A 23,207-nucleotide genomic window follows, 5' to 3' on the forward strand; every position below is an offset into this window, starting at 1 on the left:
AGAGAGAGCCGCGACCAATCCGCGCCGCGGAGGACGTTTCCCGCGGGGCGGGGGCTGCGCGCAGGCGCGGCGGGGCGGGGCCGGCGCGGGCGTGAGGGAGGGAGCGAACGAGCGGGGCGGGCGTGAGGGAGCGAGCGGCGGGAGGGAGCGGGCGAGGCGAGGCTGGTCCCGCGGTGCCTCGCCTTCCAGCGGGTTTCTCTTCAGAGAGCGGCTTTCCCATAACGCGGAGCCCTCATCCCCCTCTCTGCACCTCAGACGAAGTCCCCCGCCGCTATGTCTCTCGGCCAGCGCCTGGCCCGGCTGGCCGCCCACCTGCAGGACCCGCGGAAAGTGGCCGCGTTCCAGCGGCTCTGCGGGGTGGAGGGGCCCTCGGGCTGGGCCGGCGCGGAGCAGCAGCGGGGGCCGGTGGCGAACGGCGGCCCCGCGGGCGGGCAGGAGCATCCCGCTGGGAACGGGGCCGTGCCCGGCGCGGCGGGAAGCCCGCGGCGCTGGAGGAGGAGGCCGCGCCGAAACTCGCTGACGGAGGAGGAGGACGGCAGCCAGGAGTTCGCCACTCGCAGCCGCTTCCTCTACTATCTGTTCAGCCTGGGCACGGAGCTGGGCAACGAGCTCTTCTACATCCTCTTTTTCCCTTTCTGCATCTGGAATGTGGACGCCTGGCTGGGCCGGAGGCTCATCATAATCTGGGTGTGGGTGATGTACCTGGGGCAGTGCACCAAGGATGTGATCCGCTGGCCGCGTCCTGCCTCGCCGCCCGTGGTGAAGCTGGAGGTCTTCTACAACTCCGAGTACAGTATGCCCTCCACCCACGCCATGTCGGGCACCGCCATCCCCCTGGCGCTGCTGCTGCTCAGCTACGGCCGCTGGCAGGTAATGCTCGCACCTCCGTGTCCTCATCCGTGCGCTTTCCAGCCCCGAGGTGTAAGGATGCGGCAGACCTGATTTCTCCTCAGGAGGGGAGGTGGCTGAGTTTGGTTGGGAAAACGTGAGATTCGTACCTTTTTTCCTTGCCTCACTCTTAAATTATTTTTTTTCCTGTGATTTAAGCGAGTGCTCAGGTAACGAGAAGTGCTCCAGTAATTCTGTCTTGTGAATGGAAGTTGTTCTGGTTTTGAGGATTAGCTCAGCACGCGTGAAAAGTTCGCGATAACAATATGCGTTTTGTTCCGATGAAAGGTTTTTTTCAGCTTGTCAATTTGCGTAAAGTTTGGATAAGCATCCAGTGTTTTTACAAGCATTTGGTTTTACAGTGAGAATTTAGTGGAGAGCCAGTAACTAAAGAGCTTCTTGTTGATCCTTCTTTGCTTGGAGTCACTTTGTAGCGTCACTGTGTTGTAGCTTTAGCCTTTTCCTTAACGATTTTATTTTCATTAACCACAAGCTGGGAATGATTCTGGTATTTGTACTTTCAGGAGGTTCTACAATCTATCAGTGTGTTCCTAATTAGCGGAACTGGTAATCTATGGTATTTTCATCACCTTCATTCAGCAGAATCTCTAAAATCCGTCTATTGCACTTGGGGTCAATAGATAAGTTAAAATAACACTGTTGATAGTCTGGTTTACGCAAGCGGTGGCATGTGCTTTGGCGCTGGCTGCTGGAAGTATGGCAACAGCAGCTCCAAAGAAAACACATCCAGCTCTCTAAATCACTGCACCACTTTCAGCAGTAGCTGAGAGAACGCTTTCCCAGGTAAATGTCCAGTGCAGCGTTTTAAGAGGTTAGGCAGTAATTAGGCTCTTAAGTCGTTAGTGTTTTACTAATCCTTACTGTAATACCTGCCTGGTTTAAGTTGGATATAAGTCATATCGGTAGAGAAAACTTAACTCTGATTCTAAGCTTTGTGTAGGCTTAACTCTTGTCTTCCCAGTTACTGGTAACAATCACCATTTGTCTGCTGCCGCTGCCTGACACTTTGTGGCTCTATCTCAGCATTAGAATGGGTGACTGAAAGGAATGAGTTGATTAAGGGTTAGAGATTTTATTTGGTCTCTCTAACCAAAGATTATGTATCCGTTTCTGCAAGGTGAATGCATGAGCCCAAAAGGAAGCTCTTAGGGATTCATTTTTGCTAGGAAAAGGTGAAGTGTTATCTGCTGGAGTTATACAGGCATAATAATTGCATATATATATATATATATGTATATATAAAATGTAGTGTTTTGTGATTGTTTGAAATAAATATTTGAAATTTTGCCACTTAGCTGCTTAATCTCAAAGATGTTTTTATTAAATGACCAAAATCTGTATGTTTGATTATTGCTTGTTAGATGTGTAGGGCTGGTGTCAGTTGGAAGAACAAACTGGATTTGTACTTGTTTGCATGTGGGAAAGCTCATTTAGCAGTACCAGTCGATCAGCTTTGCTCAGCTGCTGTCATGTGTGCAGAGAAGAACCTGTCTCGATGGCCTTTAGAGCAGCAGCAAACAGGGTGTGAAATGGTGTTTTTGCCAGTGAACCGAGTTCGATCTGTGGTTTGCCAAACCCTGCCGCTGCAGTCTGTGTAGCACTCTGCTCATTGACTAAACATATTTACCATGAATGCGTGGTAAGAAATCATAAACATTCAGCCTTGTTATTCGTGTAGGACTGTGCTTAAGAAATGCAGAAGCAAACTGTTTGGTTCTTGCTTTCAAATCCTTTTTCTAAGAAAACGAGTATGAATAAAAGACCTCTCTGAAACCAACTTCTGTAATTTCAAAATACTCACGTAAAAAAAAATCCCTTCTGATTTTTAAATTATTTCCATAAGTTAATCAATAATTAACCAATGGCATGTCAAGAGTCTTTTCATTAAGCTTTCATCTGACAGTTCTGTTCTCCCTGTTTTACTTCTGTTGAAAGGGAGTAGAACGTATGTGACACCATTTGTCGTGGAAAATGGTGTTTTTGTTGAAATGGTGTTATAAAAGACTGACCTCAGAAGTTCTTGGAAGTTCTTTATCTTTACTAAAGATAAAAGAGATTTTAATATTATTTTTACTAAATTCTACAAATGCACCAGTAGGTGCAGGTTGCTGGATTTAAACCTTTCTCAATCTCTTTCTGTATATATTTAGTGTCAAGAAGCCTTACACAGAGCCTGATTGTGGTGAGACAATATATTGGGAGAGTTGGTTCAGCAGATCACAGTGGAGCGAGGCTGAGGATGAATTAAGGCAGACACAGGTGTAACTCTCTGCAGGGACTTTTACTCTGGAATACAGGCAGCTCTGAGTTTGTCACTTGGAAGTTTATACTAAACCAAAGAAAGCTCCTCTTGCTTTAAAAGATGTTACAGCAGTGAGGAGGGAATCTCTTGTGTAGCCTATTTGCTTTCAGTGATCTATGACTTCCTTCTATTGTGTGATAGTTCTTTTCTGTCAAAGACAATCTATTTGAGTCTTTTTCTTGAAGAAAATACAGAACAGAGAAAATGTGCTCCTATTTCTCTAGGTGTGGCCCAGACTGTCCATTTAAAAACATGTTTGGATTGCAATAGGGTTTTTTCTTAACTGGTTGACTTTGTGCTTTTTAATTTTTCAATGCCTTTAAGCAGTCCTGTTACAATTATTTTTACATAGTATTCAAGAGGATTTTTGAATATTAAACTAAAATACTTTCTATAAATGCAATAGTTCTATTATTCAAATAAAATATTTTCAGAGATAATGTATATTATGGAAGGTTTTGGCAAATTATTGCAATTAGAGACTTTGAGCATAGGGGATATTCAATGAAACTGTCTTTCAGACAGAAGTGAGTTACACATTAGGATAACTTTCATAGTTGCTAACTGTTCTGTCCATTGTATCCAAATTTTTCATTTTCTTCTCGTTTTATGAGAGCTTGCCTAAAACTTTTGATTCTACTTGCATAATCCATGACCATTTATTTATTTATATGTTGCATTTCTGCAGGGAAAACCATTTATTTCAATAATACCATGAAATATAAAGCTCATGTCAAAGGCTCATGAGAATTTGGGAGTGTTATAAATGTTGACTCCCTCCCCCCCATCTTTGAAGTGCCGATACCCTGAAGAGGAGGGCAAGCATTTAAAAGACAGGTTATAGATCTTGATACGATGTAGGAAAAAGCAACCTTTATCACATTTGGGAAAACTTGCTTTCTTTGAAGTTGTGACAGTTTGAGCCAGTCTGGCTTATATCATGTCCCAGATGGGATATGGAAGAGATTGTGTGAACTGCTAATTATCCACAACATCTCCGCAGGCTCAGGCTGAGACTACAAGAAAAAGTATTTTTTATATTTTGTTTGATTACGTTGAACTGCTAATTTCAAATGGCTATCAAGATGTATTTTGTTAGAAATGGTCCTTGAGTTGGGATGGTACCTGAATGTGTCAGACCTCTGTTGGTGTATTTTGAGGAGAAAGAAATAAATACCAGCCAGGGGATACAGAAAATTTGCTTCTCTCCCAGGGTTCCTCAGGATGCAGCCTGGCTGTAGCAGTGGCTGTCTGCATTAGGAAATGATGGGTTTGCACTCCTTCCTGAGCTCTGCATTAATGAGCTCAGTGAGGAACTGCTGACTCTCACTCTAACCACTGAGCAAACTTCAGTTGATATTCAGCAGGAGCGCAGAGCCTGGGTTGATGAATAGCAGGCCTTTAACTATATTAACCAACGCTGATTTACCTTCTGAGGCAGCTTGTGGTGCTGAACATGACAGCCTTGTCCTCCCTGGGTATGTGCCTGGCAATGTTTGATATGCAAAGCCTGTCATCAGTGACTGCCTTTCCACCCTGCTGCTGCTAATAGTGACCTGGATAAACACCACTGCTGAACCTGCAGTAGGTGCATCTATTCTCCAATGGCCTCTCTGATGCAGTTTTCACTTACAGGTTTCATTTACTCTGTGCTTTTTTGACTCTCTCTGGTACCGGTTGTGTAAGACTCTTTTGTGGTACCACGTGAAACTCCCTTCCAGAAATCTTTGATCTGCACTGTGACTTTTATCAGCCAAGGCTGGTGAATGTAATTAGAGATGGGTTTGACAGGATCTGTGTTGGGATTTCAGGGAGATCTGCATTGCTCTGTGGTTCTGACTGACCCCTATTGAAGATTACCTCTAGAATTGTCTGCCTGCTCTTTCATTTCAAAAGGTTAAACTCTGATCCCCACTGGAAATAGGGAATAATTGGTTACTGGGGATGAAGAAACAACCTAATCACAACAGTGCTGTAGTGAGAATTTTGCAGAAAGGGGCACACCCTTGTTTTAAATGTCTGTCCTTGGTGAAAAGCTTGCATTTTCGGTAAGATTGATGTAGTGATAAACTGGAAACTAAACACAGAATCTCTTAGATCTCTCTTTGTGTCTCTTAGATACAAAGTCTGTGTGCAGGAGCAAGTGCAGTCCCTTCAGAAAGAGATACGTCACCTCTCAGAGAAGCCCAAATGGGCCTTTGGCTAAAATACTAAAATGTTGAGAAGAAACATTGGCAAAGAGATGTGTGCATGCTTGTCTAATTGGTCTTCTTGTACATGTTTAACAGTCAAACAAAAACTCTTCTGACATGGGAAGCCCAGCTGAAGGGATGATCTGAAAACACAGAATTACCCACACAATGATTTGAGAGAGAGAGATGGGAATTTGGAGTGTCAGCACTGGCCTTGTCTTGGGTGTCTGAGATGTAAGATCTTCCATGGGCCATATTAATGCCTGTAGTTTGTTTGTAAAGGAAACTGAAAAAAAGTTGTTTGTTGCAGGTGTTCTTAAAAGTTTGAAAAGAGCACAGCCAGTTCTGACAACTCTCTGTAGGGAATCTCTGCCAGAGGAATACAACAGCCTGTCTCATTAGACTGTGTTGATTGTCATTAAATGTATTTTCAGTTTTGCCTAAGCGAATCTGTAATGTAAATGGTCTTGGGGGAAAACATGTAAAAACAAATGCTCTGAAGTTGGATAGGAGTTTTTGATGAAAAGCTATTCAGAGGAAATATTTCTAAAGCAGTTTCTTTTTTCTTGGTGCATTGTACACATGTAAAGCACTCCTTGTTCTTTCAAATAGGGTGTGCTGATTAAACTGAGAAAACATTATTTTGCAGAAAAAATGTAGTTTTAGGTACTGGGGCATAAACAGAGCAAGGCATAAGTGATTCTTGCTAGCTGTGTTCACAGAGGGATTGTTTTTTTAATGACTGCAATGAAAAGAAATAACAAGCTAATTCCTATTGTTACTCCTTAATTTCTTTTCAGATTAGGTGTAGCAGAAAATGAAATGTTTTAACTTCCTTCAGGACTGGCATTGAGAAGTTTATCTTGGAATTTTAAAAAGAGGTTCTTTTAGAAACATGCAACACTGAGGTTTTCATATCTCTTGGTATTAATGATGGTCAGTGCAAGAAAGGAGAAAATAATTGATGAATGTAGCTTAACCAGTCGTATTTTCCACCTGGCCCATTTTGAAATAAAAAGTTGGTTTTTTTCCTAAAATGTCTGACTGGTGCTTTCTCTTTTTGAACAATCCTCTTCTCCCTTTTCTTTTGCTCCCTTCACAAAATCATTTTTATGCTGTGCTTTTTGAACTCATCTGTCCAGCCACGGTGCTGGAGCCATGCCCATAAACATTGATTACAGCTTTTCATATGGCTATTGCCAGTACATGAACCAAATACCTTATTAAAAGCCTGGTGCTGCAAGTTCTGCTTGGATTCTTTAAGTGAACTTTAGCCCAAAATAATTGTCTCAAACTCAAGTTGAACTTCTGAGCTATGATATGATTAAAAAAAGATCGTCGAATGCTGCAGAACACTGAAAATATTAGGAAGTTACTTTGGAATAATTTGTGGGTGCTGGAAATTTCTCCGGTGCAGAATGTGCTTTAAAAAGGTAAAGAAATGAGTATTTAGAGTGTCTTTTAATAATGTTCCCTTATGGAAGAAGGAATTTTCTGACCTAGGTCAAAGCTTTTAGGACAGATTGTTTCCTTATAAGCATTTTTAAACAATGGTTATGTTATTAAGACTTGGCAAAAAGATCAAGGAGCAGGAGGAGGATAGGGGAGGGTTTTGTGTGTAGTCCAGTCAGAGTTTGCAAACCTATTTTGGAGGATGTAGTGGAATTTTCTATAGGATGGGAGTTTTCTTTTAAAAACATAGGACATAAAGTTCCCAGAGACTTACTGAGAGTGTTTTCACTGCTGTTTTGCAAATAGGAATTTAATTCAATTTTTTCAATTAAAACAAGGTTCTGGATAAGGGAACGAAATTGGGGTCTGAAACACAATGAGTAGTTTATTCAGTCAGCTTTATCCCTTTATCCCTAGATTTACCTTAGTAGGTGAAGTTAAGAAATCAATACACTTTTTAAAAATTATTATTTAAATAACGTGCTTATTGGTTTGGAGGTTTTAATTTATAAAAAAGAGAGCAGTATGCAGTTAAAAAAAAAAAACAACACTCAGAATTGTTGAGGTGGCATGTTAGCTATGGAGGCAGAAGGAATTTTTGAGGATATACATGAGATGGTCTTAAATGAGGGCATGGAGATAGGGTATTGAGGTAACACAACAGGGTTTGAGATGTTTGTGTCCAAAATGGGCTGCTCCTGAATATCTGACTGAAAGTGACACCAGGTGTGGTCAGCAATGCTGATACATTGATTCTTTTATCAAAAAGATCAAGGTGAGAAAATGAAACCTGGTTTCTATGTCTGCCTCTCCCACCTGTGATCTCTGACAGCCTCATCTGGAATGACATATGATGCCAGTCTGCCTTCTGATGCCCAAAAGAGTAAAACCAACTGTGAATTGGGGAAGAGGGTAGAAGCAAATTTGTGATCTTTTGTGCTTTGTGCCTCTGTACGTCTGATCTGGCATGCCAGGAACCATGGGACTAAAACTGCTGGAATTCAGCTGTGTTGCTTAATATCATTTAAGTAGAGACCTGAGTCAACATAATAAAAAGAGAAAGTCCTTATGACTTTCTTCCGTTATTATAAAACAGTATTATTATAAGGCTTGCTGGCACCTTTGCAGGTAACAGTTTGGAAGTAAGTCCATGGCATCAGCTTTCTTTTACAAGGATCCAGGTGATGTCCCTGTTGGTGGTGTGACTCGGAGTGCTGCTGAGCTCAGAGGTGTGTGAGAGTGCTGATATTCTCCTTTAGTCACCTTGTGCACTTATCCCTGCGTGTGAGGACCAAATACAGGCTTGTCTCACCGCCTCAGGGCAGATTTTAAGCAGGTGCTACCAGTTTGGTGTTCTGGGAATTCTTGAACCCAGTGGCTGCTTTAAAAGGTAGGACTTAAAACAGGCTGAGGAGGACACAGGGTGTTGTGCTTTATTTATGATCAGTACTTAGAAGGTGCCTGTAAGAAAGATGGGAGCCAACTCCTGTGGACCTCTTGTGATAGGAGAAGGGGTGATGGTTCTAAACTGAATGAGGGCTAGTTTAGATCAGATGCAGGGAAGAAGTTTTGTAGCTGGTGAAACACTGGCACAGGTTGCCCAGAGAGGAGGTTGGATGCCCCATCCCTGGAAACATTCAGGGCCTGGTGGGATGGGGCTCTGAGCAGCCTGTTCCAGTTGAAGATGTTCAAGCTATTCTACTGTGTTTTGCTACAGAGAAACTGTGTTCTCAGATGGTTTAAGGGCTATTTATTCAGAATTAGAGTGAGATACGATCTTTCCAAAACATTCTTCAGAGCTGGAGTTTCTTACTCAAACACCCCTGCCCTGTGAGTTCCCTGACAGCAAGCATTTCTTCTTTAATTTTCGGAATTATTGTAGTCTGCCTGCTGTTTACAGTCAGCTGCTCAGGACTCTTATTAAAGCCAGACTTCTCATCTAACTATTTCCTTCATATTCCTTGTTCCCAGGATTTTGGTGTTTAGCTGCTCTAACCTCTTCCCTCCCCCAACCCCAGCCTCTTACCCGCAGTGTCATGAGCAGCTGCTGAGCCCTGCTGAGCCTGGCACTTCATTCATCTTCCAGCTAAAGCTCCAGCCTCTTTCCATCAGGTACTGCAGAAACAAGACAAGTCTTTATTAAAGAAAAGCCTTACCCGACTGGGCTCTGAAAGCACAAAAGATGTGTGTCAGGAGACAAGGATGGACATAGGCTATCAAGTGATGGCCAAAGAATTTGAAACTTGAAGCTGCTCTTTGCTTCAGAGGCCACGGGGTACAGCTGTCCCGGCTCATGGAGCACTTCTGCTGGGGGAGTCCTGTGGGAGGGAGGGCGAGTGCAGCAGCACCGTGCAGGGAGGGTGTGTGGCTGCTGCAGCAGCATTCCTTCTGCCCTGAGACCAGTGGCAAAGGGAGAAGCACAGTGGGGCAGAGGGATGTGGCTGCACTTGTAAGGTACCAAAAGGGCTGCTTTTGTGGCTGCTGTAGCAATGTTGGTATCTGATAACTGCGGTCATGTGTGAGTGTGACAGAGTTACTGGTGCATTGCCCAGAATTAGCAGAGTTCTGAAAGGCAGGAAACGGAGTTTGTTCCTTCATCATTCCAGTCAGTACACAGTTCCATTTAGATCCAGTTTGTAGATGAATATGATAGAAGCAAAGACAAATGTTGCTACAGGAAATAGAGTTTAGTCTAGATAGAGCACAACTATGAGCGGCGTGTTTAGAATTTGTTTTAATGTGAAATCTGCTTCTTATGTGAAATGTAAGCTTCTCATTTTCTCTCAGTTTGAGAACGTTATTTTAGGTTTGTCATACCAACGTGGCCCTGGAGTTGAGAATTCAAAGAAGGTTGTAAAAATGCAGAAGAGTGATAATCCTTCTCAAGTCTTTTACAGAAAGACTGATTTTGGAACTTTACAGTCTGTTAAGTGGACTTCACAAAGGACACAGAGCTTCCCTCCAGTAATTTTAAAGATTTTCTCGAATTTTTTGGATATTCTACCCCTCAGGTTACCTATAAAAGGAACAAGGGAAATGGCAAGAAAACTGCCTGTAGATTTTATTCCTAGGTTTGAGTACATCTCGGCTGCCTGTTTACATTGAACATGTTTATTGTGGGAAGAGAAGCAATTTTGGAAACTTGCCATTTTGTCTTGTGACTGCATCTTTTTTAGACTAGTGGCAAAAAAGGAAGGTGTATCCTGTCTTGTACGACATTTTGCAATAGTGGGGAAAGTATTTCTTACTGTGCTGTAATATGTAAATTAGCATAGTTTTATCCAACACCTAAGAAAGTTAAGAAACTAAGTTCCTCTACGGGATATGTGCTTATTAAAGCAAAGTTATTTCTTCCTGGTAAACAGTCCTTATTAATAAAAAACATGTGAGAAGGCAAAAAGAATTGGAAGTAATTATTTGATGATTTTTGTTTAACAAATGTGGCTTGCAGGAGGAAATTTATGTGAGTTTGGAACAAACAAAAAAGATTACTGCTTTAGGAGTTTCATGCTGATGCCCAGAGATTAGGTCAACGACTGCAGAAGCCCTAAAACAAAGAATTGAGGAAGGAATTTAATTTCTTTGTAATTTTGTTACAAGTTCCTCCTTTTCAGGGAAAAAAGTGAAGCCACTTGATTCTGCCTGGGTAATTCCTAACAATACAAGTAGGTGATGGAGCTGCTTCATCCAGTGTAAAACTTTGCACAGTTTAACACACTTGTCTCTGCCCATATGGTCAATTTGGGATATGAGAGCGTGACAAGATAACTGCTACAGAGATTGAGACATTTCTTACTGCTTTGAAAAAGTCTGGTCAAAGCACTGAAATTCATATATCCTGATTGCAAAGAAGATGGGGAAGATTGAAAGTTTGACTTAACAATTTCTTTATGAAAAGGTGCTACCTAGGCCTGTGGAGGCTAGGGTAAGGAAGAGGGTAAATATCGGTGGCATTAACTGGAATTAATTATAGAATGTTCACAGAGTGATTTTTTTTAAATTTATTTTTTCAAATTCTAATACGGTTTCTGCATTTTTCTTCCCTACCAGTATCCCTTTATGTTTGGACTGATCCTGGCATTCTGCTGGTGTTCTTTGGTTTGCTGTAGTCGAATTTATATGGGAATGCATTCAATTTTGGTAAGAAAATCTAATCTACTACTGAATTTCTGTTTTAATCCTGCTCTGATTTAATAAACTCACATCACATTGAATGTTTTACAGTGCAATAATGATATACATATGTATTTTTGTAATGTCCTGCCATACAGAAAAAGAAGACTTGCATTTCTTCAGCATAGAAATTGATAAAATAGCTAAAAGTCGCTCTCATGCTAAACTTACAATTGTCTTTTATAAACTCGGTCCACGGTTGAAACTTAACAGGTGTTTAATGTCATTTTTTAGTGCAGAAATTAATGACTGCTCTAAAGTGTAGAGTAAATTTTCCTCTACAGAGTAGAAATCATTTTGCAGAATGAGAAAGTGGCTGTTAAAGTTCATTCCACATCAGCTGCTCAAGCATGTGCATTTTGGAGTGCCACTCTACATGCTAGAGTTTCATTTACCAGAGTTTCTAAAACTAGGTAACAAAGTTGTCATCTTTGAAAAACAAACTCATTTATTAAACAGATTGAAACACCTCAAACTGAAACACAAATGTATGCAATGTAGAAATGGGAAAGCAACACTAGAAAGTGGTAATTGCAATGCAAGACCACTTATGGGGGTGGCTAAAGATGTTTTTTGAAGAAAAGCTGACAGACAGAAAAGGTAAGCCTGGTAGGGAGTAGAAAAGCTGGTAAATGAACAGTATAAAAGGAGCATGGGGGAATAAGGCAGCTCAGAAAAACTAAATTATATTTTTGCATCAGTAGTTAGGAGGCTTTCCAATCTAAAACCACCTCAACAAGGATGATGTGATGGGCTGATAGTTCAGCTGACGCAAAATGTCATAGAACAAAGTTGTGCCACAAATAGTGAGCAAGCAGACAGGGCTATTTTGCAGTTTCACATCTGAATCCTCTGCAGAGTTTGAGGGAATACAGTTCACCATGTGGTGCCTGCAATGCACATCAATCACAGTGCCTGAGTTTGGGGGGAGTAGGTGGCAGATAGAGCAGAAAGATTTTTTTGTTGCTTCTGAAATGAGCAAGTCTGATGTTTATATCAGTCAAATTTTTTAGAGCTTTTATCAAGCTTTCAATTAGTGGAAGCAAATAAAAATGATTAATTGAAGCTGGAGCAATACAAACCCTGGTGATTGAAGTCCCACCTCCTGGCTCATGTGGAAGAGCTGATAAGCATGAAAATTAAGGCAGGCCACTTTGTAATGCTTGGATTACACAAGTTCTTCTTTAACAATTGAAGGTGACAAAAGTAGCAGAGAATTCCATGCAACTCAGTGATTAGTCACAGTTAACTGAAATTTAATGCTGAAGTAAAAGATCATTGGGTAACATTTTCATTAAGAACAGACCTTTAAAAACAATAGTAAAACTGAAAATCAGTTAGGAAGCCACAGAGGTTATCTCTTCCTCTCCTTTAATATTTGGAAACAGTTCCCATTCTTCCAGCATTGTTAATTCTGAAGCTGGAGTGGAACGTTGAAGCTGTTTTAGTGCCTGACTGCAGTGGTCCTTGACTGCTGCACCAGCTGCTGCTGCTGCCAGTGTTGGACGTGTTGGCACCCAGGTCCTCAGAGCCACTGTTGAGCTGTTTCAGCAAACCTAAGTTGGCAGAACATATTTAGCTGGGCTGGATTTGTGCTGACTGTAGGTTGGAATGCCCTGGCCCTGGGCAGGGACCAGTGTTGCCAGCAGAAAAATCATAGAAGAATCACAGGATAGTTTTGGGATAGAAGAGACCTTTAAAGATCATCTACTCCTACCCCCCTGCACTAAGCAGGGACATCTTCGACCAGAACAGGTTGCTCAGAGCCTTGTCCAACCTGACCTTGAATGCTTCCAGAGACAGGGCATCCACTACCCCTCTGAACAACCTGTACCAGTGCCTTATCATGCTCAATAGAAAAAAAAAAAAAAAATCTTCCCTATATCCAGTCTGAATCCCCTCTTTTTTAGTTTAAAACCATCACCCCTTGCCCTGTCACAATGGGCCTTACTAAAAGTCCAAACTTCAGTGAAGGATCCTTTGATCATAAGTTCATTCATGATCTGGTCAGGATGCAGATGATTTGTTAATAGGTGATCAAATGCAATTCCTTACCTTATGTTTAACATAAGAAAGATTTAATCCTGTAAAAGGTAAAAGATGCGAATCCACAAATTGTTTTTAACACTACAGCAGCTAGGCTTGTATTATGGGTAATGTAACTTGAGGGCTTTTGTCTTAAATGGTTACTACACTGAAACCTTATCTTTCTCTTCAACAGGATGTTATTGCTGGATTTCTGTATGCTATTCTTATCCTGGTTGTCTTCCATCCATTTGTGGACCTGATTGACAACTTCAACTTAACTTACAAATATGCACCGTTAATTATCATCAGTCTCCATTTGGCCCTGGGCATCTTCTCTTTCACCCTGGACACGTGGAGCACGTCACGAGGAGACACGGCTCAGATCCTGGGCTGCGGTGCCGGCGTGGCCTGCGGCTCTCATGTCAACTACATCCTGGGCCTGCAGCTGGATCCTCCTCCCCACACCTTGCCTTTGTCCCTGTCCTCCCTCAGCGTGACCGTGTTTGGAAAAGCCATACTGCGCTTGTTGATCGGCGTCATCGTTCTGTTGTTAACAAGAGTGGCCATGAAAAAAGCCACGATTCCACTGGCGTGTAAAATGTTCCGCATCCCACACGCCGACGTGCGGAGAGCCAGGCAGCGCATGGAGGTCGAGCTGCCCTATCGCTACATTACCTATGGCATGGTTGGCTTCTCCCTCATGTTTATTGTTCCTTGCCTCTTCCATTTCATTGGTCTTTCCTGATGCAGTTTGATCACTTTGAGTAGGGAGAACTGAGCTAGTTGCTTTTTGAAGAGGTGCACTAGTTTGCTAAGGGAGACCAGCCAGCAGGGTCTTCCTATTAACAGCAATACAAAGCAGGCAAAGCATTTAAAGGGCTTTGCACATCTCTGGGGATGGTTTAGGGCCAGCAGTCAAGCATCAGTCCAGGAGAAGTGCTGACCTCTGTAAATGCTGTTTTTTGGACTTATTGCTGTAACCAAGTCTGTGTGTGTGTGATGCAGTGAATGTATCTGGGATGGCTGCCAGGCTGTACCTGTGTACAGTGACACTTTAGCAGGTGTGTCTGACAGCTATTCAGAAGGCTCCATTCATGATCTGTTTGCCATTTCACAGTAATTAATTCAAGTTGTTGGACCATAAACTGTTACATTTGCTTTTTTCTATTCTTTCCTGAAGTCCTGCTTCAAGGTATTTCAACTAATAGGTATTTTTAACGGACCAAACTTGTAATGAGGTTGAATTTTTCTAAATAATTAAACAAAAGCCTTTTTCTTTAGCCCCCTTTGCAGAGAAAAAAATGTCTGGATTAGCATTGGTAGATATCACTAGAGTATATATAATTCAGGTACTGTATTTTATGGTTTGATAACTGTGCCTTTCTGTTGCTAAACTAAGAAATGCCATATATACTGTGATGTAAAAATGCCTGATTTTGTGGAAAATTCTACGTAATTAGGCAGATATTAAAAAAGTGTTAATTGTCCATGTTGCTGACATGGGCCAAGTTAACCAGAACGTTCAGCTTTTCCTGATCAAAATTGCATAGATGAAACGACCCAGGAATTGTGTCCTTGAGCTCAAGATATTGTAAATGAACAATAGTCCCTTTTGTAAGTATTTTTAATGTGTATTGTAAAATACTGCAAGAGGATATATTTTTCTGGAGATTGTTTATACAGTGGATGGATATTCAGAATTAATTATTTAAACATATAAACAATAAAAGCACCCCATTCTGCAAAGAAATGGGCTTCATTTATTATTCCAAACTAATCTAGAAGGACCACTGCTTTTAGGTATTTGGTTAGAAAATATAATACTTATTCTAGAAAAATCTGTATTTTTATGCATTAACATACTATATTTAAAGGTGATAATCACTTTTACCCAATTTAGATAGTTACAAGACAATGTAACAATTAAAGTAAACTAGTAATCATTCTGATTCACAGATTGTGAGGTAGTCAAGACAGTATGGTCAATGCATGAACAGTTTGTGATGCCTAAATTTGGCAGGATTTTATGTGTTTTCGAGCTTTTCATGATCCTTTTCCCTTCAAGTGTAATTTCATGTGCCTTTTTTCTGTTCATTTTGTCTTGTTCATGTGTTGCCTGATCTGTTCTTTCCATGTCAGGAACAGTTACTGCAGGAAGCGCTGTCTTAGTGTCTGAGCAGACACAAATTCCTTAATTTTGTATTATAGTTGTTTTTCAGAAAAAGCATCATTTGGTTGGGAAATACAGTGATCAGATAGAATACAAAGCCTACATTTTTTGTAAGCAGTATTTGGTTTTAGAGGGGTTTTTTTGTGTTGGAGATGATATCTCCAAGCTGTTAGTGTGTAGATTGACAAAGTTAACTTCACTTTCTTTGAAGCACATGAGGTTTATGGTACTCTGGCACTGCATGATGTGAGAAACTCAACTTTTCTGGTGCATTTTTGCCGTGCATCCTGAATGCACTGCTATGAATGTATTCAAACTGAGGTATTAAGAACTGAGAGTGTGTTAAACAACTTATATACCTGCGAAAACCTTACCCAGCAGAAAATGGTGAGAAAATAGTTTCAGTGTGTGTTTCTGGATTTGATTTTTGTGTCTGTTCCTCTTTTGCAGTTCAGTGCTGAATGTGCAGGAAAAGGTAAATTGGTTGCTAGGGTTTTGAGAATGGGATTTTCACTGATTGGCTTCACACACCAAGATAGCCATTAAATACATAGCTGGGGGAATATACACAAAATGCCTTATGCTAAAAGCCCTAAGCAAGTGGTGTAGTTTTAATTATATGTAATTAGTCTGAGGACTGTTAACAATAATAGGATAACTTTCTCTGAAATGTAGGGCATATTCTCCTTAAATATCTTAGCTTTACAGTTTCTAGCAAAAAATGTTTAAATTCTAGCACAGAAAAGGTAAGTGAGCAAAACTCATTTTTTAAGGTACATATTGGACTTCTAGAAACTTCAAGTTTACATCATAAAGAGCATAACTAAAGCTGTATTTTCTAGCTGTGCTTGCTCTTGTAGTATTAATGGAACATGAGATGTACTGTAGAGGATCTGGAAGGGGTGAAGAAGATCACACAGAGCTTTTAACAGGCTAAGGAAAATTGCACTGTAGCTTATTCTACTGTCATTAACGTATTTTTTATATTTTTATACATTGCATTGAGTAAATTCAAAATGTCATGTTCCATGTACCACTGCCCAGGAAATGTCCATCAGAATGTCTATAAAGCACCTTCAGCAACTACTTCAGTGAAGTTTACATGAGAAAAAGTTCTACTGTTCTATTTTCATGTTTTATAAGGGGTTAGGCTCAAGAGGGCAGTTAGCACAAAATGTCATGCAATATGAATACCTTTAGCGGATAAAGAAGTACAGACATGCAAATGCTTCAAAATCCAAGTATTTGTATTGTTGTATAATTTTGTTTACTAATAAGCTAAGATTCCTTGGAATTGGGCATAACAAGCAGCAGGTAAAACTGGAGCACTTTCTTTGCCCTAATCTATTCTTAGAGTTGAACATGAAAAATGTTTCTAGTGTGTGCACCAGCTGGTACCAAATTTTTCATAAATAAAGTTAATATAGCTTTAAGAGGTAGTCAAATGGCTTTCCAGAAGGAAATATGCTTGAAACCCTTTACGACGTGGTGCAAAAAAATCCTGCTAGTGAACTCCCTCAGTCCCAGAGAGAATTACTACTTCATAGAACCAGGTATAAATGCACATTTATTACAAAAAGCTGCAGGCTAAATTTGCCTTTTTTAATTATTGTGTGAAATAATTCTAAAAACCAACAGGCAGGTAGAGAGCAATTTGACACAAAATCCTGTTTTCCAAGAGGCTGAAGAGATGCAAATTAGTCTGAGACTGCCTTAAACACAGGAGCAGGATTTTTTCTGGTCTGGCCCTCACTCAGAATGGACACGTGCATCTTGGGTGAGTTTTAGAATCTGTTATTTTGAAAAAATATTTCATGTTTATAAAAAAGTATTGCTTTTTGCTTTCTCCTTGCTTCTCCCACTTTATATACAAGTCTCACCTGCATATAAAGTATCACAGTATCACCTGTGAAGCTGTTGGGTCTCCATCAGGAGGTGGAGGAGTGACTTGAAAGTAAATTGGCAAACCAAAGGGAGTTGTTTTTTGTTTATTTATTTGGAATTTTTTAAGGTTATGTACAGCATTTCTCCTGGAAAGAAAAACCAAACAGAAAGATGCATTTTTTCTTTTTAAAATGGCATCTCCAAATGTGATATGTGGCTTTTGTGTTGTTTATTTTTTTCTTACCAGAACAGTGTTAAGTTGTCTGGATATTAGAAGCTAATAGGTTTTCCTTTGTTTTTGTTTTAAATTTCTGCTCACAGTATTTTTTACTCCATTTTTTGCTTATTTCTGAGAGAGTGTCCAGAACTTCTGTAAGCAATTGCTACTTATGTGAAGATTGTAATTTTGAATTTGTAAATAATTAAGGATTGTTAGCTACAAAAATATATAAAAACAAATCCTTGCATGCTGTAAGTAAATACATCTGTTGTGCTAAAAGTTGTTTCTGTTTCAGTATTTGCTTTCTCAATAAAACCAGTTTTCACACACATTACAGAAGATATTTAGTAATTCAATGGTATGAAGGGGCATTGCTGTCAAACTCCTGCTAACTTTACTGGGAGTTCTGCACTTGGTTCCTTCCACACGTCACTGAGAATGAAGCCTGAAGGGCAAGTCCGTGCTGACTGTGAGCAGGCTCGGTGTGTGTGAAGTGACTCAGCTTCTAAATGTGATAGCCTTGCTTTTAGGTGATTTTCCTTGTTAAAATCACACTTAGCCCTGTTTTTACAAGATTGCTAAAGGGCTCAACTTGGAAGCCCATTCTCTGTAGGTGGAACTGGCTGCACATTTCTAACACTCCCCCTCTGTACCATAATTCTGTGAATGAAGAGACCCCAGAATGAAGTCAATAGATATTAAAATGAGAGGAGAATTGGTTTATTGGGTATTGTGACCCAACTTATTGTAATTGATTCTTGAATGGTTCTTTGGTCTAAAGTAGAATGTTTGGTGGTTATATCATTTATTTCTGTATTCTACAAAAAACTTCGAGGAAACTTAACTTTTTTGTGGGAGGAAGTTGAATGACTTCTTGCCAGACTTTATTCTACAGGAAAGCTTAAGTGGCCTTTTGTTTCAGAAAAGAATATGTAAGCCTGTTTTAAAATTTAGAGCAAATGATATATTTGTCAAATTGATAGATTAATTGGGTCACTAACGTTGTTCTTGCAATACTGAAGAAAGGCAATGAAAGCCGAATTTGGAAACAAAATGTAATACTGTGTGGCAGAGAGGATAAAGCACTTCAGGTGTTCTCTAAAAAGCAAGTATCACATGCTGGTTTTGAAGCAAATTTAGCCATGCATTTGAAAAATTTCTCTGCACTCCATTCTGCACCAGAAATTATTTGCATGTTGGTTAAGAGGCCTTGTAAGAAAAGGAAGGGAAGCACGGTGTGCTTGCAGTATATGACCAGTAATTGTTCCTGTTAGGATCAAAGGAGAAGAGAGGGTAAGTGGGATAACAGTACCTTAAAGATACTGACTAGTAAATGTAAATAATTCCCATCAAGTTGGAGAATGTTATTAGTCACTGTTTTCCCACAAGTTTATTTTTGTTAGAAAGTGTAATGAAAGATAACAGTGATATTACTGAATTGGAAATTACCTCTTAAGACAATTCTAGATGACTAAAGTATCAAAACTGAAAATGATCAGTTAAGGAGCAAGTAATGGGAACAGTAAGAGTAGAGTCTGAGGGGGATTTTGTATTAAACTTAATGCACTTAAAAATTATGCCAAAATTTGGCCTACACTTGATTTATATGAAATCTGTAGTACAATATAGATACATTTATATATATATATATTGTGTATTGGAGTTTTTTTATGTATAGATTTTTTTTCCTGTTTACTGCATTCCCTGGTAAAAGGAAGATGATAAAATACAAACCAGCATTGTCTGTATAAGGTAAGGCTGTATATTAGTAGCCTTTGGGAAATAATGCAGTTGTAACCCAGTCTCTCAACCACTTGGAGAACTTGGTTTTAAAAACCCAAAACAACTGAGATGCGAGCCCAGAGTTAGTTGAGGATCATATAATGTTTGCTGTATAATAGTGTACAACTGATGTTTTAAAAATTAATACATCAGCACTTTGTTTTATTATTTTTAATGATTTTGTACTCATTGTACACTTTCTGAGTTGTCAATTAATACTTAAGCTTATATTGACTGATAACTGAAATGTCTAACTTCACCTGCAATGTGTGGGTAATAAATTCCTGTTGGATTCAGCTGTGTTATTGTCTTTATTCCTTCCAGTGCTCAAGGAGAAGATTGGAGTTTGTGGATGGATGCAAACCCCAAAGTTTGTTTTCTGAAAGTTCCCTTATATGTGTACGGCTGATTTGATGCAGTAACTTAGCAAACATAAGCAGAAAGTACATTCTACTTCCGTGTCAGCTGAAAAATTACCTTGAAATATTTAACCCAGCATGTTTTTTCATCTCTCCTGGTATGCCAGTAGCCATATGTGGGTGGGAATTCCTGCTGTGGAGAGTTCAGTCCTGGTGGCTAATCAAATCTGCAACTGCCTTGGGAATATTGCCAAAACAATGCCTGTAATGAAGAATTCCTTTGCAATTGCTTACCTTATGCTGTTAGGCAAGGGGATGTAATCATGTTTGCCACGTATAGAATGATTACATTTCAGAACATGGTGACCCAGATTACTAACTTGCAAAGATTTTTGAACTGGAAATTCAGGGATGCTGTTTCCCATGCTTCACTTCATGCAGCAGGTACTTTAATACTTTGGTTTTGGTGATTGCTTAGTGGTTATTGCCATGGACTGCAGTACATTAGCTGCAGATGCTGAAACTCTAAATTAAATAAAGCTTTTACTCAAATTGACACTTACAGCTTTAAGAATGAGAATATTTTATCTGATATGATGTTTATGGGACATATCTCTGATCATTTTTAATAAGATTTGAAGGTGAAAAAGTTGCTAATCTCTTTAAGACAGTGATAAAGCACAGAGTGAACATCTCCAGCACTCAGAGTGATTTCCCAGCGGTGGTAATTAGCACTGCACTGTGCTTGCCTTGCAGCAGCAGTCCAGTTCTTCCCTGATGCACTCACTGGCTGTGTGTCAGTGTTGGTATTGTGTCTAGACTTCAGGCTGACTAACCTCACTAATGTACAGCTGAGAGAAAAATAATAAATGCTTCAGGCCAGATTGGCTGCTCTTCACACTTTGTGGCCTGTTTGGGCACCTTCTTTAAACCTCTGGTTGCCGCGGTTTCTTTCTTGTCAATGCAAAAAAAAAATACTATTTTAGAATTTATATACAAGACACTTCAGCAGTTATGCAAACACCATGTTCTAGGATCAAGAGGTCTGGAACAAACACATCTGATAGAGTGGCCAAGTGCTGAGCTTGGGTTTTTGGGGACCAATCTTCTGTAAGGGATCTCGGTGTCACCCCAACCTGTCTCAGCTGCTGAAGCAAAAATAAGATGGTACCCTCCCAGTAAAAACCTGTACAGCCTGTGGAAGCTGAGAAATCTTCCTTCTCAAGAACTTGCCCCTCCCAAAAGGGCAGTAAACAGCAGATCTGAGCTGCTTTATAATGCATGCCTTTTGCATTCAGGAATCTCACACGTGGGAGGGTTGTCTGAGGTTCTTGGGAAAAGCCAGCACGAAGGGTTATGGCTCAAGCTTGGCTCCACTGTTTTACCTCTGTACAAGTGCAGAAGTAACTGAGCATGCATTGGGTGAGCTGTGCACTTTTTGGTGTTCCCTCAGGAGGAAGGAAGGCTCAGCTTTAGTGCCCAGCTTGATCTTTCCCCTTCAGGAAGGAATCTGGAATTCTTGCCACTAACAAAATGGCCAACAAAAAAAAAAAAAAAAAAAAAAAAAAAAAATCAAATTTCAATATGTTCTTAGCATGCCTGTTCAGGTAGTGAGGATGGCCAGGAAAACAGAAATACATATCTGCAGTCTGTTTTCTTTCCTGAATGTGCCTAAAACATCTACTCAGCTCTTGGGGACAGTTACAGGCAACAGGGAGGCTGAGGAAGAGCCCTCAGTGCATGGCTCAGGTTTTTGCTCTCAACAGGATCCAATAGAAAACCTTAACTTGGCACCCTGTGCAGGTATGAGAAACTGTGGGCACTGTTCCCAACAGCAGCATTATTAAAATTAAGAATTGCTGTAGCAAAGAGATGAAAGACACAGCTCTGTTACTGCAGGATGAAGGAAGTTAGGTTATGTGAAGTCAGGCAATGCTAACTCTGAGCTGACCTCTAAAGATGGTGTCCTTACCCAACAACTTGACTTTGCAATCAAAACTTCTTTTTATTGTACTATGTAATTAGAGTATATAATTTAATCAGCCCTTGATTTTGGTTTATTAAATGCTTATTCAGCACTAAGTGGCAATTAAGCATTGAAGTGCCTTCAGTGAATCCGAAAACCTGATTATCATCAGTCACAATAAATTTGCCTCACTTGTACATTTTGGCAAGTGTCGCAGATAGAAATGCTGAAAAATGCTGGAGAGAGGTTTGGGAGCTCCTCCCTCCCCCTTATCCCCAACAGAGGACAAATGGCAAGTGAAAGCAATGAGCTGTACCTTTTAAAGATGTTAAAAATAAACCCCTTTCTGCAGCAAACCACATTCACTTCTGCTATTTCAGCTGATCTACTGAGGGAGTTATGTTCAGTGATCCCTGGTATGTAACACTTTGTCTCTATGCATGTATGAGCTAATTACAAATTGTTCTACTGAAAAAGTTGCAAGCCAAACTACACTGCCACAAAAATAACCTTGGCATATTAGGTAGATGCAAACACACAGCAAAAAAAAAAAAAAAACCCCAAAAAAATTCTCATTCTAGACAATTTGCTGTTTGAGTTCTTGATCTCTAGCCTAGAGTACACGACACTGAAACTCAGATTAGTTTAGACTTTTTGTTTCTTTTAAGGTGGGGATCTTAAAGATTCCTTTCTCAAAATGCCTTTTATGTCTGCAAAGTAACTGTCAAAGAGTTCCAAGTGAGCTCTGGAGCATCTGCCCTGCAATTCCTGTGGTAAACTTCACAGCTGCATCCCTAGCCATGGTACCTGTGACTCAGCAGCATTGGTGGGCTATCCAAAAAATGATATTTTCTATTAATACAGCTGTACTTGTCTGGGAGTACTGGGCACCAAATCCGTGGCTGTAAACTGGCATTCCAGTTGATCTTGCAGCTGTTTTTACCAAGTGAACAATGAACAGAAGGTATTTGATGAATTTGTGGCAACTGCCCCGGGAAAATCAGATGAAAAACTACCAGCTGAAAAATATTATTGTCATACTGAGATGTGCACTACAGTCTTATAATGCATATTGTGTTTTCAGTGAAAACATCTGCCTCCTGTTTGGAAATCTTCAGAACTAATCCCAGCAGTGTGAGCAGACTTTAGTTCTGGGTGACAGCTCTGGCAGGACGAGGCTTCACAATGAGGGAAAGGTATTTACTGTGAAAACATGAGTGTGTAATTTGGGTCTTTGTGCTTTGATGTATTTAGATATTTTTCTATCTTCAGTGCACTGTAAAAATGTTAAGGAGTAAAAATAAACAGAAAAGGGGCACTTCTTCATGGCAGTTGGGAGCTTGGTGAGCTGTGCATCTGTGACTCCTCAGGAATGCAAGTACCTGGTTCTAATAAACGACTCAAAATGTTGCAGTTATCAACATAAAAGGTTAATCTCTGCTCACAGACAGATAATTGCACTGGTAGAACATAAATAAATTTATTATTTATGTACCTATGTAAGTAGAAAAAGTAAAAATAAGTTATACTGGAGCGTGTAGAATTAAAATATTGCACATGGCTAGTGACAGACAAATAAAATTGTCAGTATTTTGAAGTCTTTTGATTGACTTTCTGCTTTAAGGTGGCATTAGACTGAACTACAAGGTGTGTTTTTTATACTGCCCTATGGTCAGTGTCCATGTAACTTGACCATGGCATTGGGTTTAGCCAAAGCCTTTTTTATCTTGCTAGAACAATACATAGCTCAAATTCTTAGATTTCCATTTT

General features: G+C 40.1%; 1 protein-coding gene across 1 annotated transcript; it reads left to right on the forward strand.

Moving 5' to 3' along the window:
• Positions 1–72: 72 nt before the first annotated feature.
• SGPP1 (sphingosine-1-phosphate phosphatase 1) lies at positions 73–13,884 on the forward strand. Its single transcript, XM_002200348.6, has 3 exons — positions 73–870; positions 10,906–10,995; positions 13,250–13,884. Exons 1-3 carry the CDS (start codon positions 274–276, stop codon positions 13,799–13,801), a joined length of 1,239 nt encoding a protein of 412 aa, XP_002200384.5. The 5' UTR covers positions 73–273; the 3' UTR covers positions 13,802–13,884.
• Positions 13,885–23,207: the final 9,323 nt, after the last annotated feature.

The sequence above is a fragment of the Taeniopygia guttata genome, chromosome 5 (genome assembly GCF_048771995.1).
Source record: "Taeniopygia guttata chromosome 5, bTaeGut7.mat, whole genome shotgun sequence".
Classification (NCBI taxonomy): domain Eukaryota; kingdom Metazoa; phylum Chordata; class Aves; order Passeriformes; family Estrildidae; genus Taeniopygia; species Taeniopygia guttata.

What these genes read in the sequence shown, in the direction of transcription:
- SGPP1 (XM_002200348.6), top strand. Translation starts at nt 274, where the DNA reads ATGTCTCTCGGCCAGCGCCTGGCCCGGCTGGCCGCCCACCTGCAGGAC. An exon ending in TCAGCTACGGCCGCTGGCAG is followed by an intron (nt 871 to 10,905) that starts GTAATGCTCGCA and finishes CTTCCCTACCAG; the next exon opens with TATCCCTTTATGTTTGGACT. An exon ending in TGGGAATGCATTCAATTTTG is followed by an intron (nt 10,996 to 13,249) that starts GTAAGAAAATCT and finishes TCTCTTCAACAG; the next exon opens with GATGTTATTGCTGGATTTCT.